The 12861-nt window shown below is 53.6% G+C and overlaps 1 protein-coding gene across 1 annotated transcript in view; it reads right to left on the bottom strand.

Annotated features, from left to right (window-relative positions):
• Positions 1 to 8864, bottom strand: part of LOC108295091 (A disintegrin and metalloproteinase with thrombospondin motifs 7-like) — a 56060-nt gene extending 47196 nt beyond the window's left edge. The window contains 1 exon segment of the mRNA XM_017517132.1: positions 8523 to 8864. Within this exon segment, the coding sequence (XP_017372621.1) occupies positions 8523 to 8622 (100 nt within the window). The 5' untranslated portion in view covers positions 8623 to 8864.
• Between the last annotated feature and the right edge of the window lie 3997 nt (positions 8865 to 12861).

Below are 12861 nucleotides of genomic sequence, written 5' to 3'. Positions count from 1 at the left end.
AAAAAAGATGGGGTTTCACCTTATTGGTCATGCTGGTCTGAAACTCCTGACTTCAGGTCATCTGCCCACCTCAGCCTCCCAAAGTGCTGGGATTACAGGCGTGAGCCACCACGCCCAGCTTGAAATGGTAAATTTCATTGAGCAGTTACAAAAAGAAAATATGTAATATTTTCCCATTCAAGTTCATGGATCCCCTGAGGTCTCCAGACTGCTTCCTAGGTGAGAGAGCAAAGGGAGGCTCAGAGAGGGGGAGAGCCTGGCCTAGGGTTACACAGTGACAGTGAGAGTGGCAGAGCTGCGACTGGGACTCAAGCTCCCTAAATGGCTTCAGTCTTCAGTAACACTGCTCTGTATTCTCAACAATCCATCCATTGCTGGGCCTCAGTTTCCCCGTCGTTACGTGAAGGAGTTGAATTATATCACGTTTGTCAAATCTCTTCGGCCATGAGGTCTAGCTTCGAAAGAAATCTCCTGTGCTGGGGGTTGGGGGCGTTGGGGAAACCCCAGCACTCATGCTTCTCCCCTTTTCCCTCCCTGTAGTTCCCAGGCTCTAAAGAGCACAGTTAGGGAACGTGGCAACGTGGTTTCTCGACTGGGTTTATACCCAGCTTCCAGGATCCTGGCTGTCCACAGTAGACTCTTCTGGCTCACGTGAATGCCTGAGTGCCCTGCAGACATCCCACCAGGGTTCTCTCTGCCGCTGCCCAGCCCAAAGCTCCATCCCAGCACACTGCAGAAACCAAACCCGCCCTCCAGTCTGCCCTCTGCGCAAACCACATGTAGAGCACCCTGCACGTGCCAGTGGTGTGCCCCTTGCTGAGAACATCTCCCTCTACTCACAACTGCCCCAGCAGTGCCGGCCTCAAAGAGCCTTCTCTGAGAGTCAGGAGGCTGGATGGACTGGGGCAACTTGCTATGTGGCTCCCCATCATTGAGCTTCAGGGGCCCACTAGCGCAAGGATTTTCCAGACCTCACAGATAAGTTTCTTTTTTTTTTTTTGAGACGGAGTTTCACTCATGTTACCCAGGCTGGAGTGCAATGGCGCGATCTCGGCTCACCGCAACCTCCGCCTCCTGGGTTCAGGCAATTCTCCTGCCTCAGCCTCCTGAGTAGCTGGGATTACAGGCACGCGCCACCATGCCCAGCTAATTTTTTGTATTTTTAGTAGAGATGGGGTTTCACCATGTTGACCAGAATGGTCTCGATCTCTTGACCTCGTGATCCACCCGCCTCGGCCTCCCAAAGTGCTGGGATTACAGGCTTGAGCCACCGCGCCCAGCCGATAAGTTTCTTGAAAACAAACTCCCAGGCCCCATCCCAGACTCACTAAATCAGCATTTCCTAGAAACTGGAACTAGGAAGCTTATGTTTTTATCAAGAGCCTCTGGGAACTGTGATCCTGGGGAAAGTTAGGAAATCCCCCACCAGGAGTGAAACTGCTCGTCATCAGCAGTACCTGGAGAGCGCTGAAACACTGCGGATGCCCAGGACCCAGCCCAGAGATTCTGGTTCCATAGATCCAGGGCTCTGGGGGCCCTAGAATGTATATTTTCTGTATTTTTCTAGACCTTCCCAGTGATTCTGATCTAGCCAACTCAGAGGCTGGCATTCAGAAGCCACCGGACTGGATGATTTAAGGAGACTTCTTGCTCTGACATCCTAATAAGGGCATGTGGGACTACAACTCCTCAGCCACAGCGTGTAGCTGTGTTGATCAGTTATTGATTTTTCAGTTTGTTTTGGCTGACACAAATGTTGAAAAATGTTTTAGTCAATTGCCAGTGTTTAAGAATATCATGACCTCAGCCGGGCACAGTGGCTGAGGTCAGGAGTTCCAGACCAGCCTGGCCAACATGGCAAAACCCCGTCTCTACTAAAAATACAAAAAATTAGCTGAGCATGGTGGCGGGCACCTGTATCCGCAGCTACTTAAGAGGCTGAGGCAGGGACAATCGCTTGAACCCGAGAGATGGAGGTTGCAGGGAGCCAGGATGGCACCATTGCACTCCAGTCTGGGCAACAGAGTGAGACTCCATCTCAAAAAAAAACAAACAGAATGATCTTGTACAAAAATCTCAACTTTCAGCTTTTCCTGAAAAGTCTTATCATCTGTCCATGTCAGGCTTAAATTCCTTCCTGGCAGAAGTGGCCGGGGTGGAGCAGTGCGTTTCCTTTAGGAAGGAGCTGTGCTCCCGGTCCTCAGTCCCCACCACTCCCTATTCGTTCCCAGCACTGTGGCTGCCTGTACACTCGCTTTCACAGCATGCCTGTGTTCCCTTTCACTCAGTAAAGAACTGAGTCTCACAAAAGTGAGAAAACAAGAGACGGGCCAAGAGGCGCCACGATTCAAGAAAAATCTGTCTCCCTACCCGCCTTGTTTGCTCATTTCCACTACCTGCCTAGTCCATGGCATCCAGTATGTGACCCTTGGCTACTAACTATGAGAGGGGACAAGGTGATCCAATGTCCAGGAAAGTGGATAAGACACCATCCTTGCCTTCAAATACAGAAATGGCCAGGCACAGTGGCTTGCACCTGTAATCGCAGCACTTTGGAAGACCAAGGAGGGCAAATTGCTTGAGGTCAGGAGTTCGAGACCAGCCTGGGCAACATGGTGAAATTCCGTCTCTACAAAAAATACATAAATTAGCCAGGCATGGTGGTATATGCCTGTAGTCTCAGCAACTCCAGAAGCTGAGGTGGGAGGATCACTCGAGCCTGGGAGCAGAGGTTACAATGAGCAGAGATTGCGCCACTGTACCCCAGCCTGGGTAACAGAGCGAGATTCTGACCCAAAAAAAACACACACACAAAAGAACAAAATAGTGAAGTGGGTATGAGAGACCCAAGATGCCCACTCTAGCACAGAGCTGACAAGATCCAAGCAAGGGGAGGGGATGACACCTTATGGATGCATTGGAATGAAGAAAAGTTTCATCAAGGAGGGTGCATTTGAGATGTTAATTCAACCGTGGAGACAAGGAGGGCCTCTTGGTGGTAGGGGGACCATGTGGCAAACCCTCAGAGAAGTGGGGAAAAGCCGGAAGTAAGAATGAGCAACAAGTTTCATGTTGGCCCAGGCATGTGTTTTGTAAAATGGGAGAAAAAGGAGGGACAGGCTGGGTGTGGTGGCTCACGCCGGCAATCCAAGCACTTTGGAGGCCAAGGCGGGCGGATCACCTGAGGTCGGGAGTTCATGACCAGCCTGACCAACATGGTGAAACTCCGTCTTAAAAAAAAAGAAAGAAAGAAAAAGAAAAAGGAGGGACAAAAATAACGCACTGTCAAAAGCGTGGGTTTTGAAAGTAACAAGACACAGGTCAGGCCCAAGTGCATATGAGTCCCTGCTTATCTCTGAGTGTCAGTTTCCTCATCTGCTTGGAGAATCCAGGCCAGAAAACATAAGAAGGGAAGCCCAGGTCAAGGAGACAAAAACAAGAGACAGGGAAGAAAACAACAGCTTCAATGCCAAGGGTTTTTTGTTTTTTTTGGTTTTTTGGTTTTTTTTGAGAGTTTTGTTCTTGTCGCCCAGGCGCTGGATTGTAATGGTGCGATCTTGGCTCACTGCAACCTCCACCTCCTGGCTTCAAGCAATTCACCTGCTTCAACCTCCCAAGTAGCTGGGATTACAGATGCGAGCCACCATGCCCTGCTAATTTTTGTTTCTAGTAGAGATGGGGTTTCGCCATGTTGGCCAGGCTGGTGTCTAACTCTTGACCTCAGGTGATCCACCCACCTCAGCCTCCCCAAGTGCTGAGATTACAGGGGTGAGACGCCACGCCCAGCCTCCAAGTCTTGTTTTAAGTGAGTATTAATTTTGTTTCCCAGGGCAAGGACAATCCCAGCCAAGGCAGGTAAAAATGAGCTGAAGATCAGGGGGCACTGATGCCAACCTACTCTAAAGTTCTCTTTTAGGCAAGTTTTGAGGTCAGGAGTTCGAGACCAGCCTGGGTAACATGGTGAAATTCCATCTCTACAAAAATATATATAAATTAGCCAGGCATGGTGGTGGTGTATGCCTGTAGTCTCAGCAACTTCAGAGGTTGAGGTGGGAGGATCACTTGAGCCTGGGAGCAGAGGTTACAATGAGCAGAGATTACATGACACTTTTTAGGCAAGTTTTGTCCTCAAATGCATGTGGCCAGGGATGGAAGCATGCATGTAACTGAGGAATCAATCACTGGGGAGAAAAGTCCCCAAGAGCTTTAAAAAAATCAAGTATCCCTGAGGAAGGACCCAGACCCCAGCAGACATGTAGTCCTGTCGAGAATACCTGCTGTAGATCCTGAGCAAATATAGCAAGATAGAAATTCAAGGTGCGTTAAAAGAAGCATCCTATTAAGTTCAAAAACGTGGACAGGGCTAAGTAGAGCTCTGCTGCAGGTAAGAAGCATTCGAATTAGTGAGCTCTAGAGCCAGGGAGGCTGGGTTCGAATCCCAGCTCTGCTACGCATACCTGTGAGATAAATTACTCACACTCAGAATTTCAGTTTCTCCATCTGCAAAATGGGGATGGTAATAAATACAGCTGCTCTCTTTGGTTGTGTAAGAATTAAATGAGTTAAGGCTGGGTTCAGTGGCTCACGCCTATAATCCCAGCACTTTGGGAGGTAGAGGCAGGCAGATCAGATCACCTGAGGTCTGGACTTCCAGACTAGCCTGACCAACACAGAGAAACCCCATCCCTACTAAAAATACAAAATAAACCAGGTATGGTGGTGCATGCCCCGTAATCCCAGCTACTGAGGAGGCTGAGGAAGGAGAATCGCTTGAATCCGGGAGGCAGAAGTTGCGGTGAGCCAAGATTGGAAGACCGAGGAGGGCAGATTGCTTGAGGTCAAGAGTTTGAGACCAGCCTGGGCAACATAGTGAAACCCCGTCTCTACAAAAAATACATACAGTAGCCAGGCATGGTGGTAGTCTCAGCAACTCCAGAGGCTGAGGTGGGAGGAGAGATCGTGAGCCGAGATCGTGCCATTGCACTCCAGCCTGAGCAACAATAGTTTGAGCAAAACTCTGTCTCAAAAAAAAAAAAAAGAATTAAATGAGTTAGGATGTAAATGCTAACAATAGCTGGCACGTGGCAAATGATGTGAGCTAAGTTATGACTGAAAATTAGCAAGAGAGCTTCTAAATTATACTTAGCTTATACTTGCCTAGTACCTTAAAAAAATGTTTTTCTTTCTTTGTTTCTTTTTTTTTTTTTTTTTGAGACAGGGGAGCGCCCTTTTACCCAGGCTGGAGTGCAGTGGTGTAATCATGATTTACTGCAGCCTTGACCTTCTGGGTTCATGCAATCCTCCCACCTCAGCCTCCCAAGTAGCTAGGACTACAGACATGGACCACAGGCCTGGATAATTTTTTTTTTTTGAGACGGAGTTTTGCTCTTGTTCTCCAGGCTAGAGTGTCATGGCACAATCTCGGCTCACTGGAACCTCCACCTCCCAGGTTCAAGCGATTCTCCTGCCTCAGACTCCCGAGTAGCTGGGATTACAGGCATGTGCCACCACACCTGGCTAATTTTTCTATTTTAGTAGACAGGGTTTCACAATGTTGGCCAGGCTGGTCTCGAACTCCTGGCCTCAAGTGATCTGCCAGCCTCCCAAAGTGCTGGGATTGCAGGTTTGAGCCACAGCACCCCACCAGCATTAATTTTTTTTAATAATGAACTTGTATTGTTTTGCCTTTTTTTTTTTTTTGAGACAGAGTTTCACTCATGTTACCCAGGCTGGAGTGCAATGGCGCGATCTCGGCTCACCGCAACCTCCGCCTCCTGGGTTCAGGCAATTCTCCTGCCTCAGCCTCCTTAGTAGCTGGGATTACAGGCACGCGCCACCATGCCCAGCTAGTTTTTTGTATTTTTAGTAGAGACGGGGTTTCACCATGTTGACCAGGATGGTCTCGATCTCTTGACCTCGTGATCCACCCGCCTCGGCCTCCAAAGTGCTGGGATTACAGGCTTGAGCCACCGCGCCCGGCCTTGTTTTGCCTTTAAAATATTTTTAAAGAGTGCAGGGGTAAGTTTAAAAATAAGCAACGTTCACTGTAGCCTACAGGTGTCCCTAGTGGAGATGTTGGTGCTGAAACTAGCACCACCTAGTGCCAGCAAGGAGTAATTGCAGGTTCCAGTCTCTAAAGATACGTGCTGGAGTCAAAGCTGAACCTGCAGGGACAGTGGGATGGCAGCAGGCGCCATTCAGCGAGACTGCCAGAGGTTCATGGCCAGATCTATTCTGCCCAGTCAGGGGGTCTGTTCTGATTGGACCGAGCTCCTGCCACACTGGGTGTTAAACACTTGCAATATCTCCCCTGGGTGACAGAACTGTCACTTTGGAGCTTCTATCAAAGAAATGCCAAGATGGTATTTACCCTCACCTCCGTATCAGGACCTGAGTTACAATCCAGCCCTTCAAACGACCCGCAGCTCATGCCAGGGAGGAAAAATGCCCTGCAGGGTGGGGGGTGGTATGTGAATGCCCTCCTCTTTGAGTCCTGGTGTGCACAGAAACGCATGCACACAGGGTGTGCTACACAGCAGGAGGAGGAGACGTGACTGGGCTCCAGCCTCAGAAACCCAAGCAGGTCCCTGGGTCAGCCACAAGTGGAGGAAAAGGGTATATTTTCCTAAAAGTGAGTCCAGAATGAGCCCTTTGGTCTCAAAGAAGGGAACATGCAGTAGCAGAAGCCCAGGCTTAGGTCCCGGGCTCCAAAGAAAATGACAAACAGGCCAGTAGCCTCGGAGTCGGGAATCCTAAGGGACTGCGGAATGGGGAGGACTCCATGCTCTGTATTTATGGGAACACTAGAGACAGATATGCCACCCTTGGTATGTCTGTGCCCAGATTAGGTAGGGGAGGGTGCCTGGCCTGCCTCCACCCCCAAACACCAGGTCCAGGTTACCGGGCTCACCCAGGGCTCCCTCATCTGGGGAGTCCTGGGTCAGCCTGGCAGATTAATAAAAACAGTGACCACTACATTGTAGTCACCGTGTCCTGAACTGAGCAGCTAACATTCAGTATCTCATGTACTCCTCATAAGAATCCCAGGAGGTTGACCACACCCAACTCTTCCCATAGCTGTCAGGGGGCCTGGACGCGAGTCCTGGGGGAAGCGATTTCCTGCTCTCTCATTCGCACCGCCCGGTTCATCCTCCTGAGCTCCCAGTTCTGGACAGTGGAAAACACAGGCCTCATTCAGGAAGCTCAGGGGTCCAACCCCACAGGTCGCTCTACTCTGAGCCTGTCTGCTGGTCCACAAAAGGACTTTCCATCACCTGCTTTGCAGGGTTGTTGTGGAGATGAGAAATAAGAACCCATGAGGCTGGCACACAGTAGGTGCTCCTTAAATGTTCGCTCCCTCTGCACTCTGCACATGGCTACTAGACCAGACCTTCCCAAAACATGACTTTCATCAGCTGCTGCCCTCAACAGCTTCCCAAACCTCTGAGCTCAAGTGTAAATGTCCCCATCCTTCCCACCCAGGCTATTTTCTACTCACAATCCCTCCCGTGGGGAGGCAGGTTGACCCCACCCCAGCAAGCAAGCCTAATCCAGTCCCCCTACTGACGCTCCCCAGGGGGAGGGTCCCACTCCTTCCACACCCTTTCAGCCCACCCAGAATCCATCCATCCTTCCAGGCTCTCCAACCTCATGCCCCTCCTCTCCTACAAAGCCTGCCGATCCCCTCGATTGGAGGGCTCTCCCCACTATCCACCGGCTCCCCTGACTCGGAGCTCCCTGAGCACCGGGCCTGGGGTCTCCTACCTCCTCGGTGACTGAATTCCCAGGCCGGCTGCGTGGGACGCGCCAGCAGCGCAGCCGCCCGGCAGGTCGCCGCCAAACAAGAGTCTGGAGCAGGCCACAGGCTCGTCGAAGGCCGGCCCGGCGCGGCTGGGAGAGTTAACCCAAGACCGGGAAAAGAAGCTCCCGCTCCCCGCTCCACTCCCGGCGTCTTCACTCTTGGGCGAGGGGGAGGCAGGAAGTGCAAGGACCGCACAAGACTTGGCCCCCCGCGCCGTCAGGGGCCGCGCCAGCAACCCAGATGCGATGGGCGGGGGCCGGGGGCGCGGCGGGGTCCCGCGGAGACCTGAGACCTAGCGCCTTCGCCGGCGAGTCCCCGCCAGCCCGCTTTCCAGGCGAGCCCCGCTAAGGAGTCGAGAAACCAAATCCCCGGTGGATAAACCGCGCTCCGTCCAGCCCTGTCGGAGGAGAGCTCTCCCGGGAGCGAAGCGCGTCGCTGCACCCGAGCTGGGAAAACCTGAGCCCGAAGAGCTGAAAGGGCTTATTCCAGGCGACAGGCGATAGCTGAGTCAGGGGCTGAGAAAGGTTCCCCAGAGGCGCGGCTCCGCTCCCCGGCCGGCCCGACCCCACCCGGGTCCCCTAATACCCGGGGAGCGGAAGACGCGAACCCCTCCAAGCAGAGCGGGGCCAGCGCGGGGTCCACAAAGTGAGGCGGGGCTAAGCCGAACTGGGGGAACGGGGAGGGGTGGCAGGGCCGCTGGCGGGGAGGGGCGGCCACCCACCTGGTGCGGGTCCGGGGGCGCCGCGCGCCAGAGCGCAGAGGAGCAGGAGGAGGGGGCGCAGCAGCGGCGCGGGGCTGCGGGGACTCGGGCCGCCGGGCATGGCCGGGGCCGGGCGGCCGCCGGGTGACCCCGCGCGCACGCTCTCGTCCGTCCCGTCCGGTCGCTGCCTGGTCCCGGGTCCGGTTCAGGACATGCCCGGCCCGCGTGCAGCTCCCCGCGACCCGGCACGACTCCGGGCGGCTGCGCTGGGTCCGCGGGCAACAAAGGCTGCAGGGCCCGCCCCCTTGGCCGGCTGCGGAGGCAAAGACAAGACAAGAGAGCGAGAAGGAGGGAGAGAGAGAAAGAAAGAAAGAAAGGGAAGGAAGGGGAGGGAGGGTGCCTGCCGGGCCCCGCCCCGCCCCGCCCCACCCCTCAGGCTCCTTCCCCGCCCCGCCCCGCCCCTCAGGCTCCTTCCCCCGCCCCCGGCCACGCCACGCCCCTCAGGCTCCGGCCACGCCCCCGCCGGCCCCGGAGTCGCCGGCCCCGGAGTCCTCGGCCCCGCAGGCCGCACTCGGCTCAAGCGCTGGCCGGGCCCGGCGAAGGCAGCGCCCCGCGGCGGACGTCCGCCCCCATCCCCGCCCCTACCCCGAGCGCCTCCTGCCGGCGGAGCCCGGCCAGGCCCTCCCGATCCCCGCCCGCCGAGGCCCCGCACAGAGCCTGGAATTTCTGTGTTGTCCCTAAACCCGGCTGCAGGGCGCGCCCTTCGGTGTGCTCCCCAGGCCAACCAGCGCTGCCCCTCAAAAGAGGACCCGGGAAGCCTCCCGAGGGTCCAGGGCCACGCAGAGGGGCAGCGGGGGCCGTGCTGCAGAGCCGGCTCCGGAGGGAGGCCTGGGCCCTCCCCGGACGGACAGCAGGCCCTCGGCTCCCGACTCCTCTCCTCGTGTGTTTGCTTGAAGCAGAGCGCTGCGCTGAGCCCACAGGTGGGGACCGCGGCTTCGCCCAGGCCAGAGCCCACAGACTTTCCGCAGGGGCCCCCGGGAGCCTCCAGGCCGGCCAAACCCAGCCTCACGTCCCAGGCCAGCCTCCGCCTCTAACACCCGCCGTCGGTCCTCTGGGGCCCCCGCCCTGGCTCTAGCTTCCGGCTCCCCTGCCCCCTGGGCTCCCAGGAGCGTCCTCTAGGGCATCCGTGTAGCACAGGGTCACCCCCTTCCTCCACCTCGTCTCCAGTGACCTTGCACTCCACCTTGGCCGTCGGGTCTCAGGGCCACAGCCTGGTCAGTGTCATCCCTCAGAACTGCTCCATCTCGGCGATCCGAAGGTCAGCTGCCCCCTTCTCAGACCCGACTCTCCCTGCAGTCCTTTCCACCTTCACAATGGCACTATCTATGGCTCTTCCTCCAGTCCCGTGACACCTTGCTCCTCGCCCTACCTGCTAGCCCCTCCTGCTCCACCTACTTCCCTCCCTGGCTGCATCCACCGCTTGACTCCTGGCCCCTACCCAGCCACCTTCCATCTCTTCCCTACCACTTACACAAGCTGATCTTGCTGCTCAGAGACAGACAATTCAGACCACCGCATCCTACCATGCACACGCCCACTGCGTGCAATGAGCATTTGTAACTGGCACTCACTCACTTCTCCCTCCATCTGGACACAGTGAAACAGGCGCCCTCCAGCCGTCAGAGACAATGCTTCCACCAGGGCTCTGTGGCTCCCTCCCCTCCTGTCTCCTCAAGGGTCTTGCTCCAGGAGTCCTCAGCTTTCCTCCGTCTCCCTGGGCTGGTGATCGTCAGTCTAAAATCATTCTTATCTTCCTCCTATTTAAGATACTGGTAATAGCTGGGCATAGTGACACATGTCTATATAGTCCAGCAATGCTCAGGAGGCTGAAGCGGGAGGGTCACTTGGACCCAGAAGTTCCAGGCCAGGCTGGGAGACATACTGAGACACTGTCTCTGGGGGGACAGTGGGAGTTGGGGGAAGACCAGGCGAGGTGCCTCACACCTATAATTGCAACACTTTGGGAGAGTAAGATGGGAGGGTCACTTGAGCCCCCAGTTTGAGACCAGCCTGGGCCACATAGTGAAACCCCATCCCTACAAAAAAAAAAATTAAAAATTAGCCCAGCATGGTGGTGTGTGCCTGTGGTCCCAGCTACTTGGGGGGCTGAGGTGGGAGGACCACTTGAACGCAGGTGGTTGAGGCTGGGCTGGGCCCAGCCCCACCTGTGGGCAGTATCCAAGATCATGCCATTGCATTCCAGCTTATGCAACAAAGTAAGCCGCTGTCTAAAAAAAAAATACTCATAATAGCCCTCCATGGACTGGATTTCCTCTGTAGCTCCCACCCCACGTGTCTGCTCTATCTGCTCCCTGCCTCACCCAAACTTCTCCCTCAAGTTGTCTAGATTCCCCCATTTGTACCTCAGGCTAAGCCTCTTGTCCATCCCCATCTTGGTTTCAAAGCCAAACTCCTCCTCCACCTTGACCTGCCCAGTGCAGTCTACAGATGCCCTCCTGCTTCACACGCCTCCACTCTGCCCTGGTCAGCTGGCCCCTCTCTCCCTCATTCCATAAAGATCAAGTATGCACTGCAGACCCAGGCCACTGGGGACACAGCTGTGAACAGATGGCTAAGGTCTCTGTTCTCTGGAGCTCCCACTCTGGAGGAGGTCATGGGCAGAAAGCAAGTAGACAGATGGATAAACAATTCAGACTACCGTATAAACAAGACCAGCTACAGAGAGTTGCTTTGAAGAAAATAGAACCAGAAGTGACTAGACAGTCTGCTTTCCATGGGGCGATCAGGGAAGGCCTTTCTAAAAAGGTGACATTTGAACTGTGAGACCAGAAAGATAAGAAGGAGACAGTCATGTGAAAGGGTGAAGCTGTGACCTGGGTGTGGTGACACATGCCTGTTGTCCCAGCTGCTCAGGAGGATGTGGAGAGAGATCCCTTGAGCCCAGGAGATCGAGGCTGCAGTGAGCTCTGATCCCACCACTGCACTCTAGCCTAGGCGAGAGAATGAGGCTTTGTCTCTACAAATAAAAATAAATGTTAAAAAGCTGGACACTGGCCGGGTGCAGTGGCTCACACCTGTAATCCCAGTATTTGGGGAGGCTGAGGCAGGAGGATCACTTGAGGTCAGGAGTTCAAGACCAGCGTAGCCAACATGGTGAAATCCCATCTCTACAAAAAAATGCAAAAAAATTAGCCAGGCATGGTGGTGGACGGACCCTGTAATCCCAACTACTCCGAAGGCTGAGGCGAAAGAATCGCTTGAACTGGGAGGCGGAGGTTGCAGTGAGCCGAGATAGCACCACTGCACTCCAGCCGGCAACAGAGCAAGACTCAGTCTCAAAAAATAAAAAATATATTAAAAGATGGCACAAACTTGATGTCCCCGAGACTTGTCCTTTCAGACCTAGGTTATACATTGCCCCTTCCAGAGCATCCTCCCTGACCTCAAAGGTTCCCTGGAGCACGCTTTGCCATCTGCATCAACAGCACGCTAGACTGCTATAGTCTGATTATGGATTCATCAACCCCGACACACCATGAGCCACCGTGCTCAGCCCAAAGTATACATTTTGAACAAAGCAAGAGACTTGATACTTCAACACATTTTTTAAATATATTTTTAAAATTTATTTTACTTTAGGTGCATACTATATCTGGCATTTCTCCCCATGTTATCCCTCCCCACCCTCCCCTCCCTCCCTACCCCCCCTTGTCCCTCCCCTAACCCCTCCCAACTGCCCCCGGTGTGTGATGCTCCTCTCCCTGAGTCCACATGTTCTCATTGTCCAACACACACCTATGAGTGAGAACATATGGTGTTTGATTTTCTGTTCTTTTGTCAGTTTGCTGAGAATGATGGTTTCCAGATTCATCCAAGTCCTTACAAAGGACATGAACTCATCATTTTTTATGGCTGTGTAGTATTCCATGGGGTATACGTACCACATTTTCTTTATCCAGTCTATCATTGATGGGCATTTGGGTTGGTTCCAGGTCTTTGCTATTGTACACAGGGCTGCAATAAACATTGGTGTGCATGTGTCTTTATAGTAGAACGATTTATAGTCCTTCGGGTATATACTCAGTAATGGGATTGCTGGGTCAAATGGAGTTTCTATTTCTAGATCCTTCAACATATATTTTTATGTCATTGTTCAGAGTGTCAAGTATCCAGTTAGTGAGCTTCCCCCCATATCTTGATATAAATTATTTTATTTGTTGTTTAAATGATTGTTATGCCATATGACCCAACATCTCCAGTACGCTTCAACATAGCTAAATCATTACCTGAAACTGGTCAAAATTTAAAAAGAAACTATATTTATTCTGCTTTTATATAT

Source organism: Cebus imitator, unplaced genomic scaffold (assembly GCF_001604975.1).
Source record: "Cebus imitator isolate Cc_AM_T3 unplaced genomic scaffold, Cebus_imitator-1.0 Scaffold19, whole genome shotgun sequence".
Taxonomy (NCBI): Eukaryota; Metazoa; Chordata; class Mammalia; order Primates; family Cebidae; genus Cebus; species Cebus imitator.
This window is presented reverse-complemented; position numbering and strand designations above follow the sequence as displayed.